An 11,805-nucleotide genomic window follows, 5' to 3' on the forward strand; every position below is an offset into this window, starting at 1 on the left:
CATGATTATCAGTGGGTCGTCATTTGTGAATATGGAAAACTCAAGCCAAAATACGAAAACATTTTTATTGACCTGGACTGCATAAGGATGTGGTTGACTTTTGCCAGACATATCATACGTGTCAGGTAATTGGAAAACTTCAGGCAGCAATAAAACCAGCAATCTTAATACCCATTCCCACATTTGAGGAACCTTTTACAAGCAAGTTAATTGATTGCAAAGGACCGCTCCCTAAAACAAAAAGTGGGAATCAGTATGGGGTGGCACAGTGGTTAGCATTGGTGCCTCACAGTGCTAAGGACCTGGTTCAATTCCAGCCTTGGATGACTGTCTGTGTGGAGTTTGCACATTCTCCGTGTGTCTGCATGGGTTTCCTCCGACAGTCCAAAGATGTATAGGCTAGGTGGATTGACCATGCTAAATTGCCCACAGTGTCCAGGGATGCTGCAGACTAGGTGGATTAGGCTTGGGAAATGCAGTGTTATAGGGATAGGGTTGAGGGGGGTGTCTGGATTGGATGCTTTTTGGAAGGCCGGTGTGGACTTGATGGGCCAAACAACCTGCTTCCACACTGTAGGGATTCTATGATTTGTTGACCGTAATGGATGTGTCCACTAGATTTCCAGTGGCCATTCCATTATGCAGTATTACAGCTAAAAGGATTATAGAAGAGTTACTCAATTTTTTTTTACTGGATACAGACTACCCGGAGAAACACAAATCAGACCAAGTGTCAAATTTTACATCAAAATTATTCAAGGAAGTTATGGATAACTTAGAAATAAAACATTTCAAATCCACCACGTACCATTCAGAATCGCAAGGAGAATTAGAATGGTGGCATCAAACTTTAAAGACCATGTTGAGGCTTACACGCAAGACAATCCAGAGGACTGGGATAAAGGAACTCTATTTGTACTTTTTGCAATTCGGGATACTGCTAATGAATCAATTAAATTTGATCCATTTGCATTAGTTTTTGGGCATGAGGTGAGAGGACCACTGAAATTAGTTAATGAGAAATTGGTGAATCAGAGTTCAAAGACCACATATTTGGACTGTGTGTCAAACTTTAGCAAAAATTAAATAGAGTGGATAAGTTGGCGAGACAGCATTTGAGAGTAACACAGCATGCGATAAAACAGGAAGCAAGCAATAAATCAAAAAAATGCCATTTTGCTGGTTGAGATAAAGTGTTAGTGTTACTTCCAATGGTAGGTGAGTCTTTAAAGGCAAGGTTTAGTGAGCCTTATCAAATTGAAAGGAAATTGAGTGAGGTGAACTATTTGCTAAGAACGCCAGATAGAAAGAAATCTCTCAGTGTGTCATGTGAATATGTTCAAAAGTTATTTCGATAGGGAAGGAAAGCAAAAGGAGAATGTGTTACTGGTTTCAACACAGAGTGAAGAGCCAAGTTCAGGGGATTCTGAATTGGATGTTCCTCAAATTAAATTAGACATGAGGAAGTTCTCAAAAATTGGGATAAAATAGAGTTAACTTCCAAAGGAATATCAAAATGACCTGAAAGAATTATTACAATCAATTGGGGAGATATGTGGGAATAAGCTGGGAAAGTACTAATGACACATAATGTAGATATAGAAAATGTGTTCCAATTAAGCAACATCCTTATAGACATAACCCTCTAAGGTTGGTACAGATTCAAAAAGGGTTTGAACGCATGCTCAAAGACAATATAATTGAAATGAGCTGCAGCAAATGGAACTCACCCGTAGTAATGGTGCCAAAACCAGGTGGTATCCAATAATTATAAGTGGACTATCTCAAAGTCAATGCAGTTACAAAGTCTAATTCATATCCCATTCCACGTTTGCAAGACTATATTAAGAAAGTGGGACAAACAACTTATACCTCTCAGCTGGACTTTCTTAAAGGACACTGACAGGTACCTTTATCCGAAAGTGTGAAGGAAATTTAAAGTCAGTTTAAAGTCATGCTATTTGGTCTGAAAAATGCGCCAGCCACATTTCAAAGACTAACCAATAGTCATTTCGAGATTACCCAATGGTGTAGTGTACATCAATGATCTGGTGATTTTTAGTTACATGCGAAAGACACATTTGAAGCATCTATCAGAATTATTCAATCAACTTTAGGGCGCAGGCTTAGTGATAAACCTTGCTAAGAGTGAGCTCGCAAAAGCCCAAATCATGTTCCTGGGCCGTGCCATTGTAAATGGAAAGATGGTCTCACATGACGTGAAAACAAAGGTTATTGAGGAGCTTCCCATACCATCGACGAAGACAGAAGTTATATGATTCCTGGGATGGAGTGGTTTTTATCAGAAGTTCATACCAAATGTTTGCAGTGTGGTTGCTCCACTGATTGACTTGTAGAAGTGCAGAAAATTTCAATGGATGGAGGACTGTCAGAAGGCATTTGACAGCCTGAAAGCTGTGTTACCCACTGCGTAGAGTTAGCCACATTTAATTACGCAAAGCCATTCAAGGCGGCCATCACTGCAAGTGATATGGGTGTCGGTGCTGTTTTGTTGCAACAAGATGAGAAGATAGAAATATGTATTGGGTATTTTTCAAGAAAATTGAATAATTATTAACAGAAATATTCTATGATTGAGGAGGAGACTTTGAGATTGATGTTGGCATTGCAACATTTCAACACTTATGTTGCCAGTAATGTGTCTGAGTCAATTGAATATGCTGATTACAACCGCTTAAAGTTCCTGGAGAAATTTAAGGACAAAAATTCCAGATTGTTTACATGGAGCTTATTATTGCAGCCATTCAATTTGAAAATTATATACATGTTAGGATGAGAGAACATAATTGCCGATATGCTGTCACAACTTTGGTGAAGGAAGATGGAGGCATTTGGTGGCAGGACAAACTGGCCGAAATGGACTGTAGTAGTGAATGTTTCCATGGTTAGAGTCAACGTAATGTATATGTATTGTAGTGTACTAACAGCATAAGAATCAAGATTTTTAAAAATGTACCCATCTTTGTATATTGATGGGTTTTTTTTTAAGGGGGGGTGTGATGATACTATGGCTTTAAGAGATGTATTTGTCCTGTTTTCTTTTTGAAGAGACGTTTTAAGACAGAGGTCCTGAGCTGTCTATTTGAATCCAATAAACAGCTTGTGAGGCCTTGGTGCTTTTTATTTAAAAGTTTGGAACAATACAAGTAGTCTGAATGGTTGGGGTCAAGTTTCCACAGAAGCAGCATTTTTAATTTTACATTTTCAGTAGCAGCTGCTGGGGTCTTGAAGCTGCTTTTCCTCTCTCTGTTACAGCTAAAAGCTGGGGTTCTCTTCCTGCTGTTAGAATTACATGAGAGCCCATCTATTTTACTGAATTTGCCTTTGCCAAGGGTGTGTTTATGGGATGTTATTATATTGGAACAGTTAATTAGTATTAGTTAATACATCTAATATTTTGTTAAGCATTTCAATAGAGTTACAGTTAAGCCAATTCCTTCAGTGGTTTTTATTTTATCCGTATTTTAATTGTAGTGTAAAAGTAAAAATTGTTTGCTTAACATCGAGTAGTTTGACCAATCGAACTGTATCTGGAATGCAACACCTTACACTTACCTTTAAGGTAACAAGACGTTAGGGTCTAGACCATCTTCTGAATATACTTTGAGGGGGATTGGTCTGGTCCATAACACTACCACTGTCCTCTGGCTCCATGTACTAATTTTCCCCTTGGTCCCTACTTTCCCCTTGTTAGGCCTTTCCCCTTCATATACTTGTAGGAAATCTTGGGATTCTCCCTAAGCTTGCCTGCACTGTTTTTTTTCACTCTCCCTCTTTGCTCTCTCCATTGATTTCTTAAGGACCTCCTCCACCCCAGCCCACTAGGAACTCCATTGATTTGTTCCCTTTGTACCTGTTCTATGCCTTTCCTTTCCCTTTAACCCATTTTGGAATATTCCTTGACATGCAGGATTCTCTGGGCTTATTGCTCCTACATTTCACTCTAATCAGATCATGTTAGGCCTGTACTTTCCCCAATTCCTTGTGGAACACCTCCCACTCTTCTGTTGTAGGTTTACCCTTAAGTAGCTGGTTTAGACTCAACTACTTTCTGTGCAGAGAATTCCACAGGCTCACCGCTCTCTGGGTGAAGACATTTCTCAGTCCTAAATGACCTACCCCATATCCTTAATCTGTGGTCCCCAGGTTCTGGACTCCCCTGTCCTCAGAAACATCCTTTCTGCATTTACCCTGTCCAGTTCTGTTTTAATTCAGTGAGCTTCGCACAGTCAGGAAGAACAGATCAATTCGGAGTGAGACAAAGCTTGAGTATATACTTTGGGGACTTTGGAGTCAGCATGGGAGACCAGCAAATCGTTCTTTTCTTCCTCCATTTTAAAAGTTAAAAGTTTAAAGTTTAGAGGTTTAGTTAAAAGGTCAACAAGGTAACTAACCAGCTGACTGAGGGACAGTCATCAGTCAATCAACTGAAGCTTGATCAGAGCCTCATAGGTGTTGATTACTTAACTAGTGTGGGTCATCTCAGCTCTATTTAAGAGGACATCTGTTGAAAGTGCACAATCAGTAAGCAAAGGAAAGATCACGTCTGGAATGAGACACAGCATGAGTGAATACATAGTTCAGGTCTTTGCAGGCAGCGTGAGAAGAGGTACTTTGTGCTTGCTTTTTTTGGCTCATTGCTGGTTGTCATTTTAACAGGGTAAATTGAAGCACAGGATCAGGAGCTTAGCACAAAGCAAATTGTGACGTCACAGGAAAAATGGTAATTCATTGGTTGGTAAAATAAGGTGACCAAAACTGTACACAGTTCTCCAGGTGTGGTCTCACTAAAGCCCTGTACAGTTTCAGCAAGACATACCTGCTCCTGTACTTGATTCCTTTCCCTATGCAGGCAAATATACCACTTGCCTCTTCACCCTGCTGCACCTGCATGCCACTGATGTACAAGGACACCCAGGTCTTACTGCACCTCCCCCTTTCCCAATCCATTACATTCAAGTAAAAATCTGCTTTCCTGTTTTTGCTGCCGAAGTGGATAAGCTCACTTTTCTCCACATTATACCCATCTTCCATGCATGTGTCTACCCACTCAACTTGTCCAAATCACACAAACAGTTTTGCATCCTCCTCATTTCACCCACCCAGCTTTGTGTTGTCTGCAAATGTGGAAATATAAAGTTTAGTTCCTTCATCTAAATCATGTATACTGTAAATAGCTAGAGTCCAAGCACATTTTCTAGAGAGGATGGCTGTAACCAGTGATAGTGCTTTGGCGTTCTTCACAGAGGCTTCATGCAAAAATAACATTTAGGAATACAGTGATGTTTCACATTCAATCACTCCAAAATTAACTGAAGAAAAATTGAGAGGCAGTGCTTATCTGATGAAAACTCATCGACCTGAAACCTTAACTGCTCTCCCCACAGATGCTGTCTGATCTTGTGGGTTTTCCAGCAATTTTGCTTTTAATTCAAATTTCCAGCATCTGCATTTTGCTATTGTCCTGATTTGAAGAGTTCATCACATGCTGAGCATGAAAAACCAGCTTTACTTTTAATGCACATTCAATGGAATCATTATTGGAACTGAATATCTCATGGATCTTGGGAGGGTTTGGCTTCACAAAAGATTCCAATGCTCAGCAATTCAGTGTGCTGTACTGTTGCCAGTTTTAGCACAATGAAGTCAAGAAACTTGTATCATGCACGGCAACAGAGCTGCTAGAACATCTTACATGTGTGGGACCAGTGGTTTGCAGGGAGTTTGGGGGGGAAAGGTAACATTGCATGCAGGGTGACAGCAGGCTGGAGCTTTTTATCTGTAATTCTGATATGCTTCATTTTGCTTTCACTATTTGAAGCCATGTGGGGAGGATTCAAATATTTGATTTAAGCATCAACATGGGTTTTTAATACATCTCTACAGAATATTGTTGAATGGCTGAGTTTAAATAGGTTTCAAATCAAACAGGTCACTGTATGGTTACTTGAATTGTCACACTGAAGGTCCTCTGGCTCCTCCATTCTGTCTTGCAGCAGTGTCTTTGCTATCATTGCTCTACAAGCTATGGGAGGACAAGGGGGGCGCAGGCAACTCCTGCCAATGATTCAGGAAAATGTAGGTCCCTCTCCCACTCATCTGTGCCGATATTATAAACTTGCACAATACTTGTCACATTGTTCAAGTGCCAGTTATAACCGCCCACCACATAAATCTTTCTTTGCAACACACAACAGCCAGCTTCAGACTGGCCGGTCCTCATTGGACTGACGCTGGTCCACTGATCAGTTTCAGGGATGTAATATTCAACTGCCAGGACATCGAAACAGTGGTCAACATGGTCCATGCGGCCACCAATTGCATAAATCCGTCCATTCGCTCCAACCATTGAGTGAAGGACCCGTGGCTCATTCATTGGGGTTTTGAATTCCCAGAGGTCAGTTTCAGGAGTGTAGCAGAGAAGAGATTTCTTATCCTCAACGGTGATACCATAGCCTCCAGAGATATAGAGTTTGCCCCCACTGGATGTTCCTGCATGTCCCCAAGTCCGCCGTTTCAAGCAACACACATTTGTCCATTCATTTCTTCGTGGAGAGTAACGCTCGACTGTGGAGAGGCTCCCAGACCGATTCCGGCCTCCAGTGGCGAATAACATTCCTTGCAGCACATCTAGTTGGAACTGAATGCGACCTTCCTGCATGGACCGAATCCGTAACCAGTGATTGAGATGGGGATCATAACGGAAACACCAGCTGACTGCTCCTTCACCACTCCTGTACTGTAGATGCTGACCTCCCACCACATATACAAAGTTATCCAAGACAGCAATGCAGGCGTGACTACAGCCTATCTCCATCTCTGGTCTCTCCATGAACTGACGTGCATTCCCGTCAGCAAGAGCAAAGACTTTGCAACTGACTGTCCGATCATTATCAGTGTATGGAGTGCCACCAAAGGCAACAAGGGAGACAGTGTCTGATCGGATTCTGGTCCGAGCAGACTGCATCTCATGTTGGCGGAATGGCAGGATCTGGTAGTTGAATGCTTCCAGCAGGTAGTGACGACACACAGGGTCTTCCACCATCACAGCCTGTGTCTGGACATTGTCCACTAGTTCAGAGGATTTCATCAGGGGAAAGCGGATATGACACAGGACCAGATGTGCATTGGCTCGTCGAGACTCATCATACTGCAACCATCTGATAGCAGCGTGGAACAGGTCAACCTCACTGCAATTTTTCAGCTTGTTGCTCTTCAGAAAGAAGATGAGTCTTTCAAGGGGAAGCTGCAGGAAATCCTCCTCCTCAGCAATTTGTAGGAAGTGAGCAAAGGTGAAAACATCCACTGATTCTTTCAAAGAGGACAGGCTGAAGGTGGTGGCCATCTGCCCAATGTTAAGGCAAGTCTCCACACTTATAGCTGACTTCAAGAACTGCTCACACAATTCCACCACGGGCACAATCTGCAGGAAGACTGCAGCTCCCAGCACATCCTGAATACAGTCTAGGTCCAGGGTTACCTCAGCACTGTATGCAAAATCAATGACGTGTTTCAGGCCCCTGGCAGACACACCCTTCAACTCAATGATATTCTGGCCTGCTTCCCGCATTCCCCCGGTGAACATTGCCCTAGGATGGAAGAAACACAGGAATCAACAGTCAGAGTATCTTGCCCTTATCACAATGCTCACATGTGATCCTGCTGTGTATAAACTGACTACAGATTTCCTGCGTTACAACTTGTTAACTCCGCTTAACTTATGCTCCATGGAGAAAATCCAGGTTTCTCCAGTCTCTCTACATAACTGACATTCTACATCCCTGTACAAAAAGAAAATACTGCAATTGTGGGCTCTCATAAAGGTCACAGACCTGAAATGTTAACATGGTTTCTATGTCCGATAGATGCAGCCAGACCTGGTGAGTATTTCAAGTCTTTTTTATTTTTATTCCTCTACCTAGTGATTTTTCTCTGTAACTTCTATAGAACCCTGACATCCTTCCTCAAGATTAGTGCCCAGAGTTGTGCACAGTAATCCAGTTGAGTCATGTTTTAACTCTGCACTCTGTTGTTGTTCTGTCTATTCTTGTTCATGCTAAGGCATGAATAATAGAATGGTTACAGGAAAGAAGGATGTTATTCAGCCCATTGTATCTATGCTGACTCTCTGCAAGTGTATCTCAAACCAGTTCAACTCCACCGGCTTTTCCTGTAGCCCTGCAAACCTTTCTCTCAAGAAAATAATCCAATTCTTTTTGAAAGCCACTGCCGAATCTACATCAACTCTTCTCTATGATGGAAGTTTCTGGATCTTAACCACAAGCACGTCACCACTGCCTTATATGACAATCACCACAAGTCGATGTTATCTGCTTCACAAGGAATATGAGAAAGAGTAGGCCATTCAGTCTCTCAAGCCTGTTCTGCTATTCAATGAGATCATGGCTTGCCCAATAGAGGCCTCAGCTCCTACCTTGGTAATCCCTCCCAGCAAACTTCCATGGGAATCAAAAATTAGCTGTGAGTAAATCCTTTTGCCAATGGAAACACTCTCTCCTCATATACTCTTCCCAGGCTCCTCAAAATTTTGCACTGCTCTGTTAAGTCCCCACTGAATCTTTTGCAAGCTTGTCTGCAAATCCCTAAAGGTGGCTGGGCAAGTTAATAGGTAGTTAAGGAAGCATACGGGATACTTGCCTTTATGAGTAGAAGAGCAGAGATGTTATATTGGACTTGTACAGAACTTTGGTTAGGTAACAACTAGAATATTCTATGCAGTTCTGGGTTGCTACACTATAGGAAGGACGTGATTGCACTGGAGAGGGTGCAGAAGATATTCACCAGGATGTTGACATAGATGAAACACTTCAGCTACGAGGCTAGATAAGCTCAAGTTGTTTTCTCGGAGCACAAAAGGTTGTGGCTTCATCCTTTTGGGATCTCATTTAATGACATGCTTAGCACTGCTCTTGGCATGCTGACCTACAATTTTAAAAAAAATTTCTCAGGCAGTGGGCGTCACCTGCTTGGCCAGCATTTATTGTCCATTGCAACTACCCTTAAAGCCGTCATGGTGAGCTGCCTTCTGAACTGCTGCAAACCATGTGGGACAGCAAGACCTGCAGATGCTGGAGTCAGAGTCAACACAGTGTGGAGCTGGAGGAACACAGCAGATCACGCAGCATCAGAGGAGCAAAAAAGTTGACGTTTCGGGTCAGGACCCTTCATCAGAGTTCTGTGATCACATGGTGTTGACTGCAAACCATGTGGTGAAAATAGACGAATAATGCTGTTTGGGAGGAAGTTTCATGATTTTGACCCAGTAAAACTGAAAGAATATATTTCCAAGTCAGGCTGGTGAGTGGCTTGGAGGGGAAGTTTGCAGGGGTTGGTGTTGCCATAGATCTGCTGCCCTTGCCCTTCTAAATGGGAATGATTTGGTGGGGGCAGGGGGTAGAAGGTACAGTCTAAGGAGCTTTGGTGAATTGCTGTAGTGCATCTGTTCATCAACAGTGAATGAAGGCAATGATTAAGGTTGGAGATAAGATGCTTTGTCCTGGATGGGGTCATCTTTCGGCATTGTTGGAGCTGCACACATTCAGGCAAGTGGGAGTTATTGCACCACACTCTTGATTTGTGCCTTGATAGAGGGGTTTTCAGGGGTAGGAGGGGAGTTACATGCTGCAGAATTCCCAACCTGTGACCTGTTCTTATAGCCACAGTACTAAATGGCTCATCCAGCTTGATTTCTGGTAAATGGCAAATGGTAAAGCACCCCGCACCACCCCAAGATGTTTATATGGTTGAACCTATGGTGGTAATTATGTTGAAATTCAAGGGGAGATGGTTGGTTCTGTCTTGCTGGAGATGGTCATTGCCTGGCACTTGTTTAGCATTACTTGCCATTTATTATCAAGCCTGGATGTTATCCATGTCTTGAAGCAGGCTTGATCCCCACCTTGATAGGAAAGAGAGATCACATTGAGAGTGAGACAGAGCCTGAAATAAATTAAAGCACAGGTTCAGGGTCCAGCCCAAAAGAGTGACACCACAGGAAAACCACAAGGTCATTGATTGGTGATGGCTAATAATTTCGTTATTATAGGTTACTTTCAGATTGAAGGTAAATAGGGGAACGAGAAGACCAGTATGAAATTCTTTTTAAATCAAATTCAGAACTAAATAATTAAAATAGACATGCTGGGTTTGGTGATGTGTTGTTATACCTGCATGATGAGAGAGCTGGTGGATCCTATTGTGTTTCATAGTGACCACATCTGTAGCAAGTGTTGGTTGCTTGAGGAACTCTGCCTTAGAGTTGTTGAGTGGAGTCTGTGCTTTGAACTCTGTAACACATCGCGGAGGGGGAAACGTTACCTGGATGCTCTGTTTCAGGAGGCAGTCACACCCCTTAGCTCAACTACCTCAAATTTGGTCAGAAGTCAGGTTCATGAGGGTGTGACTATCAGTGAGGCAGGTAGCTGGATCCAGGAGGCAGTGTTGAAGGAGCATCAGTTATGGGGTATGTCTAACAGGTTTGATATTCTTGCTTTGGTGTGGACAGAGTGGGGTCTGTCGGGAGGATGAGCAAACTGACCATGGCACTTTGACACAGGAAACCATTCAAAAAGAGGGGGAGGAAAAGAGAAATGTAATTGTAATCAGGGATACTACAGACAGGGGAACTGATACTGTTCTCTGTGGCCGGATTGAGAGTCCCAAAAGCTCAGTTGCTAGCTTAGCGCCAGGGTTCAGGATATCTCATCTGGGCTGCAGAGAAACTTGGAGTGGGTGGAGAAAGATCCAGTTGTTGTGGCCCACGTTGGTATCAACAATATAGATAGAAAGAGGAAAGGGGTTCTGTTGAGGGAATATGAGCAGCTGGGGCTAAATTAAAAAGCAAACCAAAAAAGTAATAACCTCTGGATTACTACCTGAACGACAAGCAAATTGGCATAGGGTCAACAAGATTAAAGTGCTAAACGTGTGGGAGAAACAGGTTTGAATTTACAGGACATTGACACCAGTTCTGGGGAAGGAGGGAACTGTTCCAATGGGACAGATTCCACCTAAATCATGCTGAGTTCTGGCAAATTGCATAACCAGGGCTGTATAGAGCTTTAAGCTAAATAGTTGGGGTTTGGGTTCAGTAACATGGAAAATTATGGAAAAAGTTAAGATGGGGGGATGGAGGGATCAGCAGAGGTTTTTAATGTTTCCAGAACAAGTAATAGCACAGATTATGAAAAGGGTCAGGAATCTAACTTCAGGCACAGAAGATAAAGGGGACAACTATGAGAAGGGGGACAGTCAATGCAGGACTGAGGGTGCTGTATTTAAATGCACGCAGTGTACAAAACAAGGTAAATGAGCTTGTAGTGCAGATTGAAATTGGCAGGTATGATGTAGTGGGTAACACAGAGACATGGTAACAAGCGGATCAGGGTTGGGAACTAAATTTCGAAGAAAAGAAGTCCAAACGAAAGACTAGGCAGGTGGGCAGAGGGGGAAGGTTGGTAAGAAAATGATGTTAAATCAATAGCACAAAGTGATATAGAGACAACAAGGTGCAGGGCTGGATGAACACAGCAGGCCAAGCAGCATCATAGGAGCAGAGAGGCTGACGTTTCGGGCCTAGACCCTTCACCAGAAAAGGGGGAGGGGAAGGGGGTTTTGAAATAAATAGGGAGAGAGTGGGAGGCAGATAGAAGAGGGATAGAGGAGAGGATAGGTGGAGAAGAAACAAACAGGTCGAAGAGGCGGGGATGGGGCCAGGAAAGGTGAGTGTAGGTAGGGAGTTAGGAAGGGGATAGGTCAGTCCAG

The 11,805-nt window shown here is 42.8% G+C and overlaps 1 protein-coding gene across 1 annotated transcript; it reads right to left on the reverse strand.

Annotated features, from left to right (window-relative positions):
- Positions 1-647: 647 nt before the first annotated feature.
- Positions 648-10,329, reverse strand: klhl26 (kelch-like family member 26). Its single transcript, XM_048614032.1, has 2 exons — positions 10,209-10,329; positions 648-7,610 (listed from the first exon to the last, which is right to left on the reverse strand). The coding sequence occupies exon 2, from the start codon at positions 7,604-7,606 to the stop codon at positions 6,047-6,049; it is 1,560 nt and encodes a 519-aa protein (XP_048469989.1). The 5' UTR covers positions 7,607-7,610; positions 10,209-10,329; the 3' UTR covers positions 648-6,046.
- Between the last annotated feature and the right edge of the window lie 1,476 nt (positions 10,330-11,805).

The sequence above is a fragment of the Rhincodon typus genome, chromosome 29 (genome assembly GCF_021869965.1).
Source record: "Rhincodon typus isolate 14 chromosome 29, sRhiTyp1.1, whole genome shotgun sequence".
Lineage (NCBI taxonomy): Eukaryota > Metazoa > Chordata > Chondrichthyes > Orectolobiformes > Rhincodontidae > Rhincodon > Rhincodon typus.